This window comes from Anser cygnoides, chromosome 1 (assembly GCF_040182565.1).
Source record: "Anser cygnoides isolate HZ-2024a breed goose chromosome 1, Taihu_goose_T2T_genome, whole genome shotgun sequence".
Classification (NCBI taxonomy): Eukaryota; Metazoa; Chordata; class Aves; order Anseriformes; family Anatidae; genus Anser; species Anser cygnoides.
This window is the reverse complement of record NC_089873.1, coordinates 204,644,804-204,665,636: the sequence shown is the minus strand read 5'-3', so window position 1 is coordinate 204,665,636 and position 20,833 is coordinate 204,644,804. Positions and strand designations below refer to the sequence as shown.

Below are 20,833 nucleotides of genomic sequence, written 5' to 3'. Positions count from 1 at the left end.
ACTTCAAAATGGCCACCAGTGCTGACAGGGACTGTATCGGGAGCCGCCCTGTCAGGAAGAGGCATTTCTCTCTCTGTTCACTGAGGCAGCATCTCTCTTGTAGGGCCACCAGTGAGCAGGTGAAAGAAGAAAGAAGCAATGTACTGTCTACAGCAGAGCCTGTAGACTGTACACCGTCAGCCTCTGCCTTGGCTGCAGGCCCTGTGGGGGAGACCAATGAAGCCCCTCTCAGTGCAGAAGCAGAACCACGAGAAGGAGAAGTGGCTTCTCCCTCGGCTGGAGGCCCTGCGTGGGACGCCAAGGAGGCTGTTCTCTCTGAATCAGCAGCTTCAGCGTCCTCTTCACAGGCCTTTCCCCATGAAGTGTGCAGCTCATCCAACTGCTCCCTCAGCCACAGGGCACAGGGTGCCTCCTCCCACAGCAGAGCCTGTAGACTGTACCTCCTCAGCCTCTGCCTTGGCTGCAGGCCCTGTGGGGGAGACCAATGAAGCCCCCCTCACTGCAGAAGCAGCACCATGAGAAGGAGAAGTGTATTCTCTCTGGGCTGCTGACCCTGTGGGAGAAGCCAGTGAAGCCGCTCTTGCTAAAGCAGCAGCACCAGACGAAGAAGAATTCGCTTCTCCATGGGCTGGAGGCCCTGTGGGGCAACAAGGCTGCCAATGCCGTGCTGCAGGCTGGCACGGCCCGCAGATCCCAGGCTGCCAAGCCCAACGTGCGGCCGCCAAGCAGGCGCCAGCTGCCAGAGGCTGCAGGAAGGTTCCAGAAGCAGCGGCAGCGCCCCGGGCAGGGGCAGCCACGAGTGCAGGAGCTGCTCGTGGGATGTGGGCTCAGGGGCAGACGCCTGCCCCTGCAGGGGACAAGGCCCACCCAGAGCCTGCCCACCGGCATGGGCCTGCCCAGACATCCTGGGGGGAAGCCCTGGCCACAGCCAGTGATCCGGGGGGATGCAGAAGCCCCTCACAAATGATGCGAAAAACGGGGCCCACAAGTGAGAGGCCATGTCACTTACAATGGAACCCTGCAGTACTTGGAGAAAAGAGGCACTGTCTCTCCAGACAGCAGGTTCCCTTCAGCACAAAGAAAAAGAAAGGCCTCTTGGGTCTAGATGCCGCCCGCCATCACTGACAGCCAGGCTGGGGACAGCCCAAGGCCTCAGCCAGCTTGTGGCACAGGGGGAAACCAGAAGTGCAAAATGGCCACCAGGGCTGTCAGAGCTGCCGGTCGGGAGCTGCCCAAGGTTAGTGGAATTAGTTGGGATCTTATCAATGTTTATAAATACCTGAAGCGTGGCAGACAGAGGCATTTGGCCAACCTCTTTTCAGTGGTTTGTGGGGACAGGACAAGGCGTAATGGCCACAAGATGGAGCCCAGGAAGTTCCGCACCAACATGCAAAAGGACTTCTTCACGGTGAGGGTGACAGAGCACTGAAACAGGCTGCCCAGGGAGGTTGTGGAGTGTCCTTCTCTGGCGATATTCAAGGCCCATCTGGACACCTACCTGGGCAGCCTGCTCTAAGGAACCTGCTTTGGCAGGGCGGTTGGACGCGATGATCTCTCGAGGTCGCTTCCAACCCCAACAATTCTGTGATTCTGTGAAATTTCCACTGCACAAAACACCTGCCACTGCAAAAACACAACTTTGGTTCTCACAATTCCCCCCTCTTCTTTTCTCACTCCTATTGTTGTTTCTGCACTTCTACACATCCTCCATCCTTGAGTTTTTCCAACATTAGGGCACAATATTTTTCTTCCCAAGTCAGGGGGATGACAGATATGCAATGCCTTTATCATTGTAATACCAACAATACCGCCCTGTGGGGGAGGCCAGCAAAGCCCCTCTCACTGCAGCAGCAGCACCAAAGGAAGAACGAAAAGAAGTGGCTTCTCCTTTGGCTGGAGGCCCTGCGTGCGAAGTCAGCAAAGACCCTCTCACTCCAGGAGCAACGGCACAAGAAGGAGAAGCGGCTTCTCCCTGGGCTGGACAACCTGTGGAGGAAGCCAGTGAAGCCCCTCTTGGTCCAGCAGCAGCACCAGACGAAGAAGAAGTGGCTTCTCCTTTGAGTGCAGAGCCTCTCAGGGAGGACAGCACCGATCTTCTCAGCCCCGCAGCAGCTGAGGAAACAGGAGCAGTGGCTTCTCCCTTGGTTCCTGGGCGCCAGGTAAGCACAGCGTGCGTGGTGGGCACGAGGCCCTCAGGGAGCTTTGCAGCACCCACAGAAGCATCACAGGGAGGCACAGGACAGCATCCCAGTGTGAGAAAAATCTCAATATTTTTTTAGTCAGGGTCTTCTGTAAAGCTATTTTATTCACAATTGCAATGGCGGGCCTCCTGCGAGCAGGAGCGCGCACTGAAAGTATACCATAACCTTATATTCCCTATTACCCGACACCTGACTTCTCCCCTGTTTCCTCATGGGCTGAGTACTACGGGTTTACAACTACTTACGCCTTTCTATACCATATATGTACAATTTTATTTGACCAACCTTTCATTTCTCCTTTTCCTTTCCTTTTCTTCATCTCTCGTGACTAGAGGGCTCCTGATTTATTTTTTTTCTACCAATTTTGCGCAGCTCATCCTGTTTGTCTTAGCTACCCTCCTTATTTTGGGACAGCAGGACCTTCCCTTTATCTGCCTAATGTACTTCCCACTGCTTTGCTACTGCCATGCCTGCACAATCTCTTTGGAATATGCAAGGTTAGTGGAATTTTCCACTGCAAAAACACCTGCCGCTGCAAAAACACAACTTTGTTTCTCACAATGCCCCCCTCTTCTTTTCTTACTCCTCTTGCTGTTTCTGCACTTCTTCACATCCCCCACTCTTCTCTTTTTCCAACATTACGGCCCAATATTTTTCTTCCGATGTCACGGGGGATGACATTCGCAGTGCCATTATCTTTAGAATTCCAACAAATAGCTGTTTGAGCCAATTCCATTCAGGTAACCGCAAAAGTCACTTCCTCCCAAATGTTTCTAAATCCCCAGGAAGTGTCATCTTGAGCCGCTCTGTGTAGGATTTGTTTCCTTCCCAAATATTTTTGAGATCAGTCAAATTCGCCCCTTTTGATCTACAGACATACAACAACTAGCATTAATTACAATACACGCTCTCCTGTGAGGCTAAAAATAAATCAAATACCATTTGGTTCTGGAGTACTATTTTTGGCAAGCTTGTTACCTCCTCTTGTAGTGCCTGCACTGCATGCAGAGTGTTATTTTCTAGTTGCACAATGAGTGAAATTCCCTGTTTCAGTTTACTAGAGGATTATCTGGAGTCCTCTTAATTCTGCGTGCGGTCTCAAGGGGGCTTTGGCATTGTGGGTCTTCAATAATAGGAACATTTGGAATTATTGCCCCCAGGCTGCAAGCTTCCTTCCAGCCAAGGGGCAACACCTTCCTGGATGTATTGCCGCATAGCCAGTACCACCCCTTGCCATTCGGGACAGGCCATCCGGTTACAGGATTCTCATGTTGTATCTGCTGTACAAAAACTTCTAAACTGTTACTTAGATAACGCTCCTGCCTTCCTCTTTGTCACACTCAAAATGGTTAAGAACAAAATAGGATTACAAGATACGCCACCGGGCCCACGTAGTGGGCACCACCAATCGACACTTGGATAAAACACACTTCCTTTTCGATCTGTCATGCGCTTCGTTCATCTCCGGCCGTTCCCCTCACGGAGAATACAGAACCACGCTTCACAGCGATGCTGCGTCTCACTCCCACAGCACAATCACGCAATCACGCAGAGAGGCTCCTTAAACTTCTCATTCATGCTACAAGGATATATCACTTAGAACAATAACCAGACTATTTTGTATCGTCTCTGGCCGAGTTGCTCGAGGAGTCACTCACTTCACAACAATACTTTGGCTCAAACACATACACATATACTTCCTTGCTGGTGCAGCTACTGCTGCCTCCGGTGCAATATTAGGATTAGAGGGAGCATAACTTGATTCCTCCTCCGAAAAAGAAGTCTTATTGTTTACATATAAACTTAAAGCCAGAATTTTCATCAGACCCGCATTGTGGCCAAAATAGTGAAGTTCCTTTTAATGGCTTTTCAGGCCAGACAATTGGACAATACCTAACCATTGCTGGTTTTTTTTTTTTTTTTTCCGCTAGTTTTTGGGTTGTTTTTCCAATTCCTTTTCTTTCTCCCCAAAGGACTGCCTTTACGCACAATTCCGAGGATTCTGCTTCTGAAGATCTCCAAGGATGGAGACTCCACAACCTCTCTGGGCAACCTGTTCCAGCAAAGACACCGTTGTGTTACCAACACTGTTTCAGCCACAACTCTGAAGCATAGGACCTGCTTCAGCAGCCAGAGAAGCTGCGGGCTAAACACCAGCATGGCACAGCTGTGGCTCTGCCGCTGAAAGCTTCTCCACGGCTTGTTCTGAAAGCAACGAGCAGGGAATCTTCCCGCGGCTGCCCAGGGCTTTCCTCTCGCAGCCCCGCCAGAGCCCGCCTCAAGCAACCTCTCCGCCAGCTCCACCGGCTCCGCTACCTGGTGCCCGCCTTCTCTGGGAGTCCTTCACAGTGCCTAGAGCCACAGGGCTCTGGCTGCCCGGACACGGGAGGATTCCCTGCTAATGCTCCTGCTCAAACTGCACTGCCAGGGCTGCCTGATGGGTGTCCAAGCTCGAGCGCGGTCTCTGCTGATGTGTGGGGAGTCAGGCAAAGAGCCAGGAAGCTTACCCAGATGACCGAGCAGAGCATCTCCCGGCAGAGCAGGTAACGCGCAGCTGATGGGAGCAGTTAGGGAGCTAAGCTGACTCCCCTGAGAAATCCTGACCTGGGGCTGAGCCGGGGGCACTGGCTGGAAGGAGCCTGAGGTGCCTGCCAATCCAGACCTTGCTGGGGCCGTGTGAGACGGTGTCCCTGGGGTGTCCGCCGACCACCGGGGCTTTGTGATGCGTGGGCGGTGGCGTACCCAAAGGCCATTGTGACACGGAGGGGTACCCATGGCAACGGTGTCCCTTATAAGGCCCGAGCCCCGGGCTGCCCACTCACTCTCAGGAGAGCAGCTCTGCCAGGAGGCAGCAGCTCCCCTGGGTGCCCGTTGGAGTTCTCGGTCAGAGGACCTGGAGCGTACCATGGAGCAGCAGAATAAGGATCACTCCCAGCCCGCTGAAGGGCAGCAGAGCGTACAGGAGCAGCGCCAGGTGAGGCTCAGGGACCAAGACAGGGACAGCAGCGTGACGGGACGGCACGGAGAGCACCAGGATGGGAACGGTGCTGGAGCAAGCTGGCCAGCTGGCCCTGAACACCTCCAGCCCGGACACAGTTATTCCCAAACCTGGGGTTTCTCCATGAAGAGCCGACCCCCAGGACAGCCAAAGCCCATGTGGCCCTGGCATTTCTGTGCCCAGAGGCACAAAGAGCAGCGTGGCCTAATTCAACCTGGCTGTCCGCAACCAGGAGCTGCCTCCATCGTCCCTCCATGCGGACAGGCTGCCAGTGCGGTCGTGCCCAGAGAGCGTGCGTCACACTGGCAGCTGCCACACGGAGTCGGGAGCCCCAGGAGGGTTCGGAAGAACATCTTTGGCAGCCCTGGCAGCCTCCGACGAGCAGGCAGCAATTCAGGCGGAGACAGGCAGGGCATTACCCTGGCAAGCCGAGCCCCGCTGTGCGTGGTCCCCTGCCAGGGCATGAATGGGGCCACTGCAGGGCAGCTCACAGGAGCACCATTAGGGGGCCGTGGAGGGGAATGGCAGAAATGACCAAAGTAACCCGGCCTTTCTCCTCAGTTTCTCTTGCAGATGGAGAAGCTGCAAGTCACGAAGACACTGCCACACAGTGGGGTGCGGCAGGAAGAGAGAATCCGTCTGCCAGCCGTGCCGCCTTTCCCAAGGCAGGCAGCGACTCAGGCAGCAGCAGCCAAGCAAGTGCCTGCAGCACAGACATCGTCATCTGAAAGGGTCACTTGCAAGCTGCCCCCTCTACAAGCAACAGCCTCTGCATCTTCAGCTGCAGGAAGGGCAAAGGCGTTGGGCACAGAGGCCCACAGCCACCAAGAGCTTCTGCCACCTCTTCCGTGCATCTCTGGTGAGAGGGACAAGGCAGTGAGGGCAGAGAGCCGGGAACGTGGCCCACACAGCCCTGTGGCCCCTGACGAGGACATGGAGTACACAGTACGGTCCTTCGTCTCCACAGTCATAAGAAACGCTCTAGCCTGCAACGAGGGAGCCAACAGCAAGGCAAGGCTTTCTCCCTCAGGCAGACGTCCCGGGACCAAAGGCTACAGAACACCATCTCTCACCACAGCAGTGCCCCAAAATGGGAAGAAGAAGAGTCAGCACTCGCCCAAAAGCAGCCCTGCAGCCCCTGCCGAAGAAATGGAAGACCCAGTAAAGGTCTTTGTCTCCACTGCCATTAGCAACGCCGTAGCCCGGAACCAGGGAGCCATGAGCGAGGCAAGGCTTTCTCCTTTGGACAGACGTCCCAGGAGCGAAGGCCGCATAACACCACCACTCCTCACAGCAGTGCCGCAGAATTGGAAGAAGAGTCAGCACCGTGCCAAAAACAGCCCTGCAGCCTCTGCCGAGGACATGGAACACCCAGTAAAGGCCTTCGTCTCCAGTGTCATTAGCAAGGCTATAGCCTGCAACGAGGGAGCCATGAGGGAGGCAGAGCTTCCTCCCTTGTGCAGAGGTCCCAGGAGCAAAGGCCACAGAACACCACCTCTCCTAACAGCAGCGCCCCAGGATTTGAAGGAGAGTCGGCAGGCTGCCCCACACTGCCCCACAGACTCTTTCACGGCACTGCGGGACACAGCACAGTCCCTTGTGTCTGAAGTCCTGGCAAAGACAATGGCTGAAAGCTGGGAACACGGCCAACGGCCTGCAGAACTGGAGGACCTGGCACACATGGGGTGCACAGCGACCTCAACAAGAGCAGTCCAGGTCCAGACAGACATGGACAGCAGGTGGACCACTGCTCTGCCAGGGCGCCATCACCAGGCACGTTCAGGAAAAGCGGCTGCTGGCAGAGCCCCTGCACCAGCAAGCCCAGACGGGGCTGAGAAGCAAGGGCAGCAGAGACAGATACACATCAAACCCAGGCAGGGGAGCGGCAAGGATGAGAAAAGCCAGGGCCGGGGCAGGAAGGAAAGTGGTCCTGTGGGTTCGGATGAAGAGGAAGAGATTGTCATCTTCAACTCCTGGATCAACCCCAGGTTCCCCAGCCTCTTCCAGGACCCACAGGCCTTTCCCCAGGAAGAGGGCAGCTCAGCCAGGAGCGCGGACAGGGAGGCTGCAGCACAAGAAGCAGAACCCCCAACAAGTGCCTCACTTGGCTCATTGGACACTGAAACATCGCCTGCTTGCCTGGCAGAGAGGCACGGCACGCCTCTCACCGCAACACAACCGTCAGAGAGCAGGCCAGCAAGTTGTCCATCAGCCCCTGCTTTTGAAGACAAGGGCTACAGAGCGCCTCCCCAGACACGTGGGGAAGAGATTGTCATCTTCAACTCCTGGATCAACCCCAGGTTCCCCAGCCTCTTCCAGGACCCACAGGCCTTTCCCCAGGAAGAGGGCAGCTCAGCCAGCAGCGTGGACAGGGAGGCTGCAGCAGAAGCAGCAGAACCCCCAACAAGCGCCTCTCTTGGCTCACTGGAACCCACGGACACTGCGCCATCAGCTGCTCCCCTGGCAGAAGGTCCAGGGGAAGAGAGGCACAGCACGCCTCTCGGTACTGCAACAGTACCGGCGGAGAGCAGGCCGGCAAGTCCTCCATCAGCCCCTGCTTTGGAAGACGAGGGGAACAGAGCGCCTCCCCTGACATGCCGGGTTCCAGAGTCAAAGCCATCAGCCTGTCCCACTCCCATCGAGCACAGCACTGCAGTGATGGTTGAGAGCCAGGGACGTGCCCAACACGCCTCCAGTGCCTGTGATGAAGATCTGTATGAAACAGCCCGGATCATCGTGTCTGCAGTCCTGCGCCATGCTGTAGCCATGAGCCAGGGAGCCACGAGCAAGGCACCAACTGCTCCCTCGGCCACAGGACCCAGCGTGCCTCCTCCCACAGCAGAGCCTGTAGACTGTACATCCTCGGCCTCTGCCTTGGCTGGAGGTGCTGTAGGGGAAGCCACGGAAGCCCCTCTCACTGCAGCAGCGGCGCCACAAGAAGAAGTGGCTTCTCCTGTGACTGCAGATCTTCTCAGGGAGGACATCACAGATCTCAGTCCAGCAGCAGCTGATGAAGCAGGAGCAGCAGCTACTCCCTTGGCTATGGTTCCGGGGCACCAGGTAAGCACAGCACGAGTGGTGGGCACCGGGCACCGAGGGCAGCCAGAGGCAGAAGTAGCACGTGGGGCGTGCGTGCTGGGGAGCTGTCTGCTGCTCTCCATTTCCAGACGCCCCAGGCACAAGGGCTGACATCCCTCTCATCACCTGCTTGTGCTCTTGCTCTCCCCATGCAGGTTGCCGCCGAGCAGGGAGGCCAAGCGCAGTCCTCCTCCTGCACCAAAGACATGCCAGCGGATGAGCCAGCAATGTCCCAGGCACAAGCACCGTCCCAGGGTCTGTTGGCCGGGCCTGTTCAGCGCAGCGAGCAGCACCAAGGACTAGGTAGGTTGGCAGCACCACGCGCCGGGGGGCTGGCTGGTCCTGGGCCACCCCTCCCTGGGAAAGGCCTTGAAGGGGGGGAAAGGCTTGCCCAGCCCCCGCTCAGGCCCAAACCTACACCTCTCTGTCCCCCACAGGCATCCTTGACCTCGCACAAGCCCCAGCACGCCAGCCACGGCCCTCCCGCCTCAGGAGGGCACTTCGGGCTCTGCGCAGGGCTTTCTGCTGCAGCTGCATCGCAGGACAGCGAGAGTAGCGGCGCCCGGCTGCCAGCACCAGGACGGTGCTCGGAGGTGGCAGCTGGCCCTCAGGAAGCTTTGCAGTGCCCACAGAAGCATCACTGGGAGGCACAGGACAGCGCCCCAGGAATTCAGATGCCCCACCACATCCTGCCCCCAGCCTCAGCTCAGCTGCGGCTGCTTTCTGCTGTGAATAAAAGCTCAGGCAGACTTTTGCCCCCAATGCTCCTCTCTGTGTCGTTGATCTCAGGAGAAAGAGTGGTGCAGGCCATGCCAACCTGGCACCCTGGGCCTGTCACAGTCATGGAATTACAGGATCATGGAATCGCTTAGGTTGGAAAACACCTCAGAGATCATCACCTCCAACCGTTATCCTAGCACCGCCGAGTCTACCACTGAACCATGTCCCTAGGCACCAGATTTAGACGGCTTTCGAATACCTCCAGGGATAGTGACTCAACTACTTCCCTGGGCAGCCTGTTCCAATTCTTCACAACCCTTCAATTCAAGACATTTTGCCTAGTACCCACCTAAACCTCCCCCTGTGCCACTTTTTCCTCTTCTCCTATCGCCTGTTGCTTGGGAGAAGAGACTGACCCGCACGGCACTACAACCTTCTCTGAGGTCCTTGTACAGAGCGATAAGGTCCCCCCCGAGCCTCCTTTTCTCTAGGCTACGTAACCCCAGCTCCCTCAACACTCCTCACACGACTTGCTCCCTAGACCCTTCACCAGCTTCCTTGCCCTTGTTTGGACACTCTCCAGCACCTCCCCGTCCTTCTTGCAGCTAGGGGCCCAAAACTGAACACGGTATTCATGGTGCGGCCTCACCAGAGCTGAGTACAGGGGGAGAATCACTTCCCTTGTCCTACTGTGGCCTCCCTGGCCACACTATTTCTGGTACAAGACAGGATGTACCAGATCCTGGTACGGCCTTCTTTGCCACCTCAGCACACCGCTGCCTCATACTCATCTGGCTATCGACCAGTACCCCCACAGTCCCTTCCGACAGGCAGCTTTGCAGCCACTCTTCCCTCAGCCTGTGGCGCTGCATGGGCTTGTTGTGCCCTGTGAGAAAAATCTTAATATTTTTTTCAGACAGAGTCTTCTGTGAAGCTATACAATACACAATTGCAACAGCAGGACTATGGTGAGCAGGAGCGCCCAGCAAAAGTATATCATAACCTTATATTCCCTAGTACCTGATGCTTGATTCCTCCCCTGTTTCCTCATTGACTGAGCACTACAGCTTCACAAACTACGCGATGCTTACTACTATACCATATATGTACAATTTTATCTGACCAACCTTTAATTTCTCCTGTTCCTTTTGTTTTTTCTTCATCTCTCATGACTAGAGGGCCTGTGATTTTTGTTTTTACTCATTTTCAACTGCTTGTCTTGTTTATCTTAGTTATCCTTATTTTGGGACAGCGGGACCCTCCCCTTATCTGCTTAACGTACAACCCACTGCTACGCCGTGCTGTAGCCATAAGCCTGGGAGCCAAGAGCAAAGCACAAACTGCTCCCTCGGCCACAGGGCACAGGGTGATTCCTCTAACAGCAGAGCCTGTATAATGTGAATCTTCAGCATCTGCTTTAGCTGGAGGTCCTGTGGGGGAGACCAACAAAGGCCCTCGCACAGCAGAAGCAGCACCAGGAGAAGGAGACGTGGATTCTCCCTGAGCTGCTGACCCTGTGGGAGAAGCCAGTGAAGCCGCTCTTGCTCAAGCAGCAGCACCAGAGGAAGAAGAAGTGGCTTCTCCTTGGGCTGGAGGCCCTGTTTGGGAAGCCAGCGAAGCCACTCTCGCTGCAAGGTTTCCTTCAGTACGAAGTAAAAGAAAGGCCACTTGGGTCTAGAAGCCGCCCGCCATCACTGACAGCCAGGCTGGGGACAGCCCAAGGCCTCAGCCAGCTTGTGGCTCGGGGGGAAAACAGAACTTCAAAATGGCCGCCAGTGCTGACAGGGACTGTATCGGGAGCCGCCCTGTCAGGAAGAGGCATTTCTCTCTCTGTTCACTGAGGCAGCATCTCTCTTGTAGGGCCACCAGTGAGCAGGTGAAAGAAGAAAGAAGCAATGTACTGTCTACAGCAGAGCCTGTAGACTGTACACCGTCAGCCTCTGCCTTGGCTGCAGGCCCTGTGGGGGAGAGCAATGAAGCCCCTCTCAGTGCAGAAGCAGCACCACGAGTAGGAGAAGTGGCTTCTCCCTCGGCTGGAGGCCCTGCGTGGGACGCCAAGGAGGCTGTTCTCTCTGAATCAGCAGCTTCAGCGTCCTCTTCACAGGCCTTTCCCCATGAAGTGTGCAGCTCATCCAGCTGCTCCCTCAGCCACAGGGCACAGGGTGCCTCCTCCCACAGCAGAGCCTGTAGACTGTACCTCCTCAGCCTCTGCCTTGGCTGCAGGCCCTGTGGGGGAGACCACTGAAGCCCCCCTCACTGCAGAAGCAGCACCATGAGAAGGAGAAGTGGATTCTCTCTGGGCTGCTGACCCTGTGGGAGAAGCCAGTGAAGCCGCTCTTGCTCAAGCAGCAGCACCAGACGAAGAAGAATTCGCTTCTCCATGGGCTGGAGGCCCTGTGGGGCAACAAGGCTGCCAATGCCGTGCTGCAGGCTGGCACGGCCCGCAGATCCCAGGCTGCCAAGCCCAACGTGCAGCCGCCAAGCAGGCGCCAGCTGCCAGAGGCTGCAGGAAGGTTCCAGAAGCAGCGGCAGCGCCCCGGGCAGGGGCAGCCACGAGTGCAGGAGCTGCTCGTGGGATGTGGGCTCAGGGGCAGACGCCTGCCCCTGCAGGGGACAAGGCCCACCCAGAGCCTGCCCACCGGCATGGGCCTGCCCAGACATCCTGGGGGGAAGCCCTGGCCACAGCCAGTGATCCGGGGGGATGCAGAAGCCCCTCACAAATGATGCGAAAAACGGGGCCCACAAGTGAGAGGCCATGTCACTTACAATGGAACCCTGCAGTACTTGGAGAAAAGAGGCACTGTCTCTCCAGACAGCAGGTTTCCTTCAGCACAAAGAAAAAGAAAGGCCTCTTGGGTCTAGATGCCGCCCGCCATCACTGACAGCCAGGCTGGGGACAGCCCAAGGCCTCAGCCAGCTTGTGGCACAGGGGGAAACCAGAAGTGCAAAATGGCCACCAGGGCTGTCAGAGCTGCCGGTCGGGAGCTGCCCAAGGTTAGTGGAATTAGTTGGGATCTTATCAATGTTTATAAATACCTGAAGCGTGGCAGACAGAGGCATTTGGCCAACCTCTTTTCAGTGGTTTGTGGGGACAGGACAAGGCGTAATGGCCACAAGATGGAGCCCAGGAAGTTCCGCACCAACATGCAAAAGGACTTCTTCACGGTGAGGGTGACAGAGCACTGAAACAGGCTGCCCAGGGAGGTTGTGGAGTGTCCTTCTCTGGAGATATTCAAGGCCCGTCTGGACACCTACCTGGGCAGCCTGCTCTAAGGAACCTGCTTTGGCAGGGCGGTTGGACGCGATGATCTCTCGAGGTCGCTTCCAACCCCAACAATTCTGTGATTCTGTGAAATTTCCACTGCACAAAACACCTGCCACTGCAAAAACACAACTTTGGTTCTCACAATTCCCCCCTCTTCTTTTCTCACTCCTATTGCTGTTTCTGCACTTCTACACATCCTCCATCCTTGAGTTTTTCCAACATTAGGGCACAATATTTTTCTTCCCAAGTCAGGGGGATGACAGATATGCAATGCCTTTATCATTGTAATACCAACAATACCGCCCTGTGGGGGAGGCCAGCAAAGCCCCTCTCACTGCAGCAGCAGCACCAAAGGAAGAACAAAAAGAAGTGGCTTCTCCTTTGGCTGGAGGCCCTGCGTGCGAAGTCAGCAAAGACCCTCTCACTCCAGGAGCAACGGCACAAGAAGGAGAAGCGGCTTCTCCCTGGGCTGGACAACCTGTGGAGGAAGCCAGTGAAGCCCCTCTTGGTCCAGCAGCAGCACCAGACGAAGAAGAAGTGGCTTCTCCTTTGAGTGCAGAGCCTCTCAGGGAGGACAGCACCGATCTTCTCAGCCCCGCAGCAGCTGAGGAAACAGGAGCAGTGGCTTCTCCCTTGGTTCCTGGGCGCCAGGTAAGCACAGCGTGCGTGGTGGGCACGAGGCCCTCAGGGAGCTTTGCAGCACCCACAGAAGCATCACAGGGAGGCACAGGACAGCGTCCCAGTGTGAGAAAAATCTCAATATTTTTTTAGTCAGGGTCTTCTGTAAAGCTATTTTATTCACGATTGCAATGGCGGGCCTCCTGCGAGCAGGAACGCGCACTGAAAGTATACCATAACCTTATATTCCCTATTACCCGACACCTGACTTCTCCCCTGTTTCCTCATGGGCTGAGTACTACGGGTTTACAACTACTTACGCCTTTCTATACCATATATGTACAATTTTATTTGACCAACCTTTCATTTCTCCTTTTCCTTTCCTTCATCTCTCGTGACTAGAGGGCCCGTGATTTATTTTTTTTTCTACTAATTTTGCGCAGCTCATCCTGTTTGTCTTAGCTACCCTCCTTATTTTGGGACAGCGGGACCTTCCCTTTATCTGCCTAATGTACTTCCCACTGCTTTGCTACTGCCATGCCTGCACAATCTCTTTGGAATATGCAAGGTTAGTGGAATTTTCCACTGCAAAAACACAACTGCCACTGCAAAAACACAACTTTGTTTCTCACAATGCCCCCCTCTTCTTTTCTTACTCCTCTTGCTGTTTCTGCACTTCTTCACATCCCCCACTCTTCTCTTTTTCCAACATTACGGCCCAATATTTTTCTTCCGATGTCACGGGGGATGACATTCGCAGTGCCATTATCTTTAGAATTCCAACAAATAGCTGTTTGAGCCAATTCCATTCAGGTAACCGCAAAAGTCACTTCCTCCCAAATGTTTCTAAATCCCCGGGAAGTGTCATCTTGAGCCGCTCTGTGTAGGATTTGTTTCCTTCCCAAATATTTTTGAGATCAGTCAAATTCGCCCCTTTTGATCTACAGACATACAACAACTAGCATTAATTACAATACACGCTCTCCTGTGAGGCTAAAAATAAATCAAATACCATTTGGTTCTGGAGTACTATTTTTGGCAAGCTTGTTACCTCCTCTTGTAGTGCCTGCACTGCATGCAGAGTGTTATTTTCTAGTTGCACAATGAGTGCAATTCCCTGTTTCAGTTTACTAGAGGATTATCTGGAGTCCTCTTAATTCTGCGTGCGGTCTCAAGGGGGCTTTGGCATTGTGGGTCTTCAATAATAGGAACATTTGGAATTATTGCCCCCAGGCTGCAAGCTTCCTTCCAGCCAAGGGGCAACACCTTCCTGGATGTATTGCCGCATAGCCAGTACCACCCCTTGCCATTCGGGACAGGCCATCCGGTTACAGGATTCTCATGTTGTATCTGCTGTACAAAAACTTCTAAACTGTTACTTAGATAACGCTCCTGCCTTCCTCTTTGTCACACTCAAAATGGTTAAGAACAAAATAGGATTACAAGATACGCCACCGGGCCCACGTAGTGGCCACCACCAATCGACACTTGGATAAAACAGCACTTCCTTTTCGATCTGTCATGCGCTTCGTTCATCTCCGGCCGTTCCTCTCACGGAGAATAACGAACCACGGATCGGAACTCCGCGCTCGCTTCGCAGCGATGCTGCGTCTCACTCCCACAGCACAATCACGCAATCACGCAGAGAGGCCCCTTAAACTTCTCATTCATGCTACAAGGATATATCACTTAGAACAATAACCAGACTATTTTGTTTTGTCTCTGGCCGAGTTGCTCGAGGAGTCACTCACTTCACAACAATACTTTGGCTCAAACACATACACATATACTTCTTTGCTGGTGCAGCTACTGCTGCCTCCGGTGCAATATTAGGATTAGAGGGAGCATAACTTGATTCCTCCTCCGAAAAAGGAGTCTTATTGTTTACATATAAACTTAAAGCCGGAATTTTCATCAGACCTGTATTGCGGCCAAAATAGTGAAGTTCCTTTTAATGGCTTTTCAGGCCAGACAATTGGACAATACCTAACCATTGCTGTTTTTTTTTTTTTTTTTCCGCTAGTTTTTGGGTTGTTTTTCCAATTCCTTTTCTTTCTCCCCAAAGGACTGCCTTTACGCACAATTCCGAGGATTCTGCTTCTGAAGATCTCCAAGGATGGAGACTCCACAACCCCTCTCTGGGCAACCTGTTCCAGCAAAGACACCGTTGTGTTACCAACACTGTTTCAGCCACAACTCTGAAGCATAGGACCTGCTTCAGCAGCCAGAGAAGCTGCGGGCTAAACACCAGCATGGCACAGCTGTGGCTCTGCCGCTGAAAGCTTCTCCACGGCTTGTTCTGAAAGCAACGAGCAGGGAATCTTCCCGCGGCTGCCCAGGGCTTTCCTCTCGCAGCCCCGCCAGAGCCCGCCTCAAGCAACCTCTCCGCCAGCTCCACCGGCTCCGCTACCTGGTGCCCGCCTTCTCTGGGAGTCCTTCACAGTGCCTAGAGCCACAGGGCTCTGGCTGCCCGGACACGGGAGGATTCCCTGCTAATGCTCCTGCTCAAACTGCACTGCCAGGGCTGCCTGATGGGTGTCCAAGCTCGAGCGCGGTCTCTGCTGATGTGTGGGGAGTCAGGCAAAGAGCCAGGAAGCTTACCCAGATGACCGAGCAGAGCATCTCCCGGCAGAGCAGGTAACGCGCAGCTGATGGGAGCAGTTAGGGAGCTAAGCTGACTCCCCTGAGAAATCCTGACCTGGGGCTGAGCCGGGGGCACTGGCTGGAAGGAGCCTGAGGTGCCTGCCAATCCAGACCTTGCTGGGGCCGTGTGAGACGGTGTCCCTGGGGTGTCCGCCGACCACCGGGGCTTTGTGATGCGTGGGCGGTGGCGTACCCAAAGGCCATTGTGACACGGAGGGGTACCCATGGCAACGGTGTCCCTTATAAGGCCCGAGCCCCGGGCTGCCCACTCACTCTCAGGAGAGCAGCTCTGCCAGGAGGCAGCAGCTCCCCTGGGTGCCCGTTGGAGTTCTCGGTCAGAGGACCTGGAGCGTACCATGGAGCAGCAGAATAAGGATCACTCCCAGCCCGCTGAAGGGCAGCAGAGCGTACAGGAGCAGCGCCAGGTGAGGCTCAGGGACCAAGACAGGGACAGCAGCGTGACGGGACGGCACGGAGAGCACCAGGATGGGAACGGTGCTGGAGCAAGCTGGCCAGCTGGCCCTGAACACCTCCAGCCCGGACACAGTTATTCCCAAACCTGGGGTTTCTCCATGAAGAGCCGACCCCCAGGACAGCCAAAGCCCATGTGGCCCTGGCATTTCTGTGCCCAGAGGCACAAAGAGCAGCGTGGCCTAATTCAACCTGGCTGTCCGCAACCAGGAGCTGCCTCCATCGTCCCTCCATGCGGACAGGCTGCCAGTGCGGTCGTGCCCAGAGAGCGTGCGTCACACTGGCAGCTGCCACACGGAGTCGGGAGCCCCAGGAGGGTTCGGAAGAACATCTTTGGCAGCCCTGGCAGCCTCCGACGAGCAGGCAGCAATTCAGGAGGAGACAGGCAGGGCATTACCCTGGCAAGCCGAGCCCCGCTGTGCGTGGTCCCCTGCCAGGGCATGAATGGGGCCACTGCAGGGCAGCTCACAGGAGCACCATTAGGGGGCCGTGGAGGGGAATGGCAGAAATGACCAAAGTAACCCGGCCTTTCTCCTCAGTTTCTCTTGCAGATGGAGAAGCTGCAAGTCACGAAGACACTGCCACACAGTGGGGTGCGGCAGGAAGAGAGAATCCGTCTGCCAGCCGTGCCGCCTTTCCCAAGGCAGGCAGCGACTCAGGCAGCAGCAGCCAAGCAAGTGCCTGGAGCACAGACGTCGTCATCTGAAAGGGTCACTTGCAAGCTGCCCCCTCTACAAGCAACAGCCTCTTCATCTTCAGTTGGAGGAAGGGCAAAGGCATTGGGCACAGAGGCCTACAGCCACCAAGAGCTTCTGCCACCTCTTCCGTGCATCTCTGGTGAGAGGGACAAGGCAGTGAGGGCAGAGAGCCGGGAACGTGGCCCACACAGCCCTGTGGCCCCTGACGAGGACATGGAGTACACAGTACGGTCCTTCGTCTCCACAGTCATAAGAAACGCTCTAGCCTGCAACGAGGGAGCCAACAGCAAGGCAAGGCTTTCTCCCTCAGGCAGACGTCCCGGGACCAAAGGCTACAGAACACCATCTCTCACCACAGCAGTGCCCCAAAATGGGAAGAAGAAGAGTCAGCACTCGCCCAAAAGCAGCCCTGCAGCCCCTGCCGAAGAAATGGAAGACCCAGTAAAGGTCTTTGTCTCCACTGCCATTAGCAACGCCGTAGCCCGGAACCAGGGAGCCATGAGCGAGGCAAGGCTTTCTCCTTTGGACAGACGTCCCAGGAGCGAAGGCCGCATAACACCACCACTCCTCACAGCAGTGCCGCAGAATTGGAAGAAGAGTCAGCACCGTGCCAAAAACAGCCCTGCAGCCTCTGCCGAGGACATGGAACACCCAGTAAAGGCCTTCGTCTCCAGTGTCATTAGCAAGGCTATAGCCTGCAACGAGGGAGCCATGAGGGAGGCAGAGCTTCCTCCCTTGTGCAGAGGTCCCAGGAGCAAAGGCCACAGAACACCACCTCTCCTAACAGCAGCGCCCCAGGATTTGAAGGAGAGTCGGCAGGCTGCCCCACACTGCCCCACAGACTCTTTCACGGCACTGCGGGACACAGCACAGTCCCTTGTGTCTGAAGTCCTGGCAAAGACAATGGCTGAAAGCTGGGAACACGGCCAACGGCCTGCAGAACTGGAGGACCTGGCACACATGGGGTGCACAGCGACCTCAACAAGAGCAGTCCAGGTCCAGACAGACATGGACAGCAGGTGGACCACTGCTCTGCCAGGGCGCCATCACCAGGCACGTTCAGGAAAAGCGGCTGCTGGCAGAGCCCCTGCACCAGCAAGCCCAGACGGGGCTGAGAAGCAAGGGCAGCAGAGACAGATACACATCAAACCCAGGCAGGGGAGCGGCAAGGATGAGAAAAGCCAGGGCCGGGGCAGGAAGGAAAGTGGTCCTGTGGGTTCGGATGAAGAGGAAGAGATTGTCATCTTCAACTCCTGGATCAACCCCAGGTTCCCCAGCCTCTTCCAGGACCCACAGGCCTTTCCCCAGGAAGAGGGCAGCTCAGCCAGGAGCGCGGACAGGGAGGCTGCAGCACAAGAAGCAGAACCCCCAACAAGTGCCTCACTTGGCTCACTGGACACTGAACCATCGCCTGCTTGCCTGGCAGAGAGGCACGGCACGCCTCTCACCGCAACACAACCGTCAGAGAGCAGGCCAGCAAGTTGTCCATCAGCCCCTGCTTTTGAAGACAAGGGCTACAGAGCGCCTCCCCAGACACGTGGGGAAGAGATTGTCATCTTCAACTCCTGGATCAACCCCAGGTTCCCCAGCCTCTTCCAGGACCCACAGGCCTTTCCCCAGGAAGAGGGCAGCTCAGCCAGCAGCGTGGACAGGGAGGCTGCAGCAGAAGCAGCAGAACCCCCAACAAGCGCCTCTCTTGGCTCACTGGAACCCACGGACACTGCGCCATCAGCTGCTCCCCTGGCAGAAGGTCCAGGGGAAGAGAGGCACAGCACGCCTCTCGGTACTGCAACAGTACCGGCGGAGAGCAGGCCGGCAAGTCCTCCATCAGCCCCTGCTTTGGAAGACGAGGGGAACAGAGCGCCTCCCCTGACATGCCGGGTTCCAGAGTCAAAGCCATCAGCCTGTCCCACTCCCATCGAGCACAGCACTGCAGTGATGGTTGAGAGCCAGGGACGTGCCCAACACGCCTCCAGTGCCTGTGATGAAGATCTGTATGAAACAGCCCGGATCATCGTGTCTGCAGTCCTGCGCCATGCTGTAGCCATGAGCCAGGGAGCCACGAGCAAGGCACCAACTGCTCCCTCGGCCACAGGACCCAGCGTGCCTCCTCCCACAGCAGAGCCTGTAGACTGTACATCCTCGGCCTCTGCCTTGGCTGGAGGTGCTGTAGGGGAAGCCACGGAAGCCCCTCTCACTGCAGCAGCGGCGCCACAAGAAGAAGTGGCTTCTCCTGTGACTGCAGATCTTCTCAGGGAGGACATCACAGATCTCAGTCCAGCAGCAGCTGATGAAGCAGGAGCAGCAGCTACTCCCTTGGCTATGGTTCCGGGGCACCAGGTAAGCACAGCACGAGTGGTGGGCACCGGGCACCGAGGGCAGCCAGAGGCAGAAGTAGCACGTGGGGCGTGCGTGCTGGGGAGCTGTCTGCTGCTCTCCATTTCCAGACGCCCCAGGCACAAGGGCTGACATCCCTCTCATCACCTGCTTGTGCTCTTGCTCTCCCCATGCAGGTTGCCGCCGAGCAGGGAGGCCAAGCGCAGTCCTCCTCCTGCACCAAAGACATGCCAGCGGATGAGCCAGCAATGTCGCAGGCACAAGCACCGTCCCAGGGTCTGTTGGCCGGGCCTGTTCAGCGCAGCGAGCAGCACCAAGGACTAGGTAGGTTGGCAGCACCACGCGCCGGGGGGCTGGCTGGTCCTGGGCCACCCCTCCCTGGGAAAGGCCTTGAAGGGGGGGAAAGGCTTGCCCAGCCCCCGCTCAGGCCCAAACCTACACCTCTCTGTCCCCCACAGGCATCCTTGACCTCGCACAAGCCCCAGCACGCCAGCCACGGCCCTCCCGCCTCAGGAGGGCACTTCGGGCTCTGCGCAGGACTTTCTGCTGCAGCTGCATCGCAGGACAGCGAGAGTAGCGGCGCCCGGCTGCCAGCACCAGGACGGTGCTCGGAGGTGGCAGCTGGCCCTCAGGAAGCTTTGCAGTGCCCACAGAAGCATCACTGGGAGGCACAGGACAGCGCCCCAGGAATTCAGATGCCCCACCACATCCTGCCCCCAGCCTCAGCTCAGCTGCGGCTGCTTTCTGCTGTGAATAAAAGCTCAGGCAGACTTTTGCCCCCAATGCTCCTCTCTGTGTCGTTGATCTCAGGAGAAAGAGTGGTGCAGGCCATGCCAACCTGGCACCCTGGGCCTGTCACAGTCATGGAATTACAGGATCATGGAATCGCTTAGGTTGGAAAACACCTCAGAGATCATCACCTCCAACCGTTATCCTAGCACCGCCGAGTCTACCACTGAACCATGTCCCTAGGCACCAGATTTAGACGGCTTTCGAATACCTCCAGGGATAGTGACTCAACTACTTCCCTGGGCAGCCTGTTCCAATTCTTCACAACCCTTCAATTCAAGACATTTTGCCTAGTACCCACCTAAACCTCCCCCTGTGCCACTTTTTCCTCTTCTCCTATCGCCTGTTGCTTGGGAGAAGAGACTGACCCGCACGGCACTACAACCTTCTCTGAGGTCCTTGTACAGAGCGATAAGGTCCCCCCCGAGCCTCCTTTTCTCTAGGCTACGTAACCCCAGCTCCCTCAACACTCCTCACACGACTTGCTCCCTAGACCCTTCACCAGCTTCCTTGCCCTTGTTTGGACACTCTCCAGCACCTCCCCGTCCTTCTTGCAGCTAGGGGCCCAAAACTGAACACGGTATTCATGGTGCGGCCTCACCAGAGCTGAGTACAGGGGGAGAATCACTTCCCTTGTCCTACTGTGGCCTCCCTGGCCACACTATTTCTGGTACAAGACAGGATGTACCAGATCCTGGTACGGCCTTCTTTGCCACCTCAGCACACCGCTGCCTCATACTCATCTGGCTATCGACCAGTACCCCCACAGTCCCTTCCGACAGGCAGCTTTGCAGCCACTCTTCCCTCAGCCTGTGGCGCTGCATGGGCTTGTTGTGCCCTGTGAGAAAAATCTTAATATTTTTTTCAGACAGAGTCTTCTGTGAAGCTATACAATACACAATTGCAACAGCAGGACTATGGTGAGCAGGAGCGCCCAGCAAAAGTATATCATAACCTTATATTCCCTAGTACCTGATGCTTGATTCCTCCCCTGTTTCCTCATTGACTGAGCACT

At 56.0% G+C, this 20,833-nt stretch overlaps 2 protein-coding genes and 2 long non-coding RNA genes across 4 annotated transcripts; all 4 read left to right on the top strand.

Annotated features, from left to right (window-relative positions):
* On the top strand, window positions 1-7,963 carry LOC136789900 (sialidase-like). The gene is made up of 4 exons (XM_066991224.1): window positions 1-2,159; window positions 4,175-5,175; window positions 5,761-7,860; window positions 7,946-7,963. The coding sequence occupies exons 2-4, from the start codon at window positions 4,975-4,977 to the stop codon at window positions 7,961-7,963; spliced, it is 2,319 nt and encodes a 772-aa protein (XP_066847325.1). The 5' UTR covers window positions 1-2,159; window positions 4,175-4,974.
* A 14-nt stretch (window positions 7,964-7,977) lies between these two features.
* On the top strand, window positions 7,978-9,312 carry LOC136789638 (uncharacterized). Its single transcript, XR_010828445.1, has 3 exons — window positions 7,978-8,259; window positions 8,433-8,580; window positions 8,715-9,312. It is a non-coding gene; the product is annotated as an uncharacterized lncRNA (long non-coding RNA).
* Window positions 9,313-10,737: 1,425 nt separating this feature from the next.
* Window positions 10,738-18,736, top strand: LOC136789870 (uncharacterized). The gene is made up of 4 exons (XM_066991147.1): window positions 10,738-12,913; window positions 14,946-15,948; window positions 16,534-18,633; window positions 18,719-18,736. The coding sequence occupies exons 2-4, from the start codon at window positions 15,748-15,750 to the stop codon at window positions 18,734-18,736; spliced, it is 2,319 nt and encodes a 772-aa protein (XP_066847248.1). The 5' UTR covers window positions 10,738-12,913; window positions 14,946-15,747.
* Window positions 18,737-18,750: 14 nt separating this feature from the next.
* Window positions 18,751-20,085, top strand: LOC136789639 (uncharacterized). The gene is made up of 3 exons (XR_010828446.1): window positions 18,751-19,032; window positions 19,206-19,353; window positions 19,488-20,085. It is a non-coding gene; the product is annotated as an uncharacterized lncRNA (long non-coding RNA).
* The last annotated feature ends 748 nt before the right edge of the window (window positions 20,086-20,833 follow it).

Bases quoted from the DNA above. Each gene is read 5' to 3' on its own strand.
- LOC136789870 (XM_066991147.1), top strand. From the start codon at position 15,748: ATGGCAACGGTGTCCCTTATAAGGCCCGAGCCCCGGGCTGCCCACTCA. The intron at 15,949-16,533 runs GTGAGGCTCAGG...CTTTCTCCTCAG, and splicing joins GCGTACAGGAGCAGCGCCAG to TTTCTCTTGCAGATGGAGAA.
- LOC136789900 (XM_066991224.1), top strand. From the start codon at position 4,975: ATGGCAACGGTGTCCCTTATAAGGCCCGAGCCCCGGGCTGCCCACTCA. The intron at 5,176-5,760 runs GTGAGGCTCAGG...CTTTCTCCTCAG, and splicing joins GCGTACAGGAGCAGCGCCAG to TTTCTCTTGCAGATGGAGAA.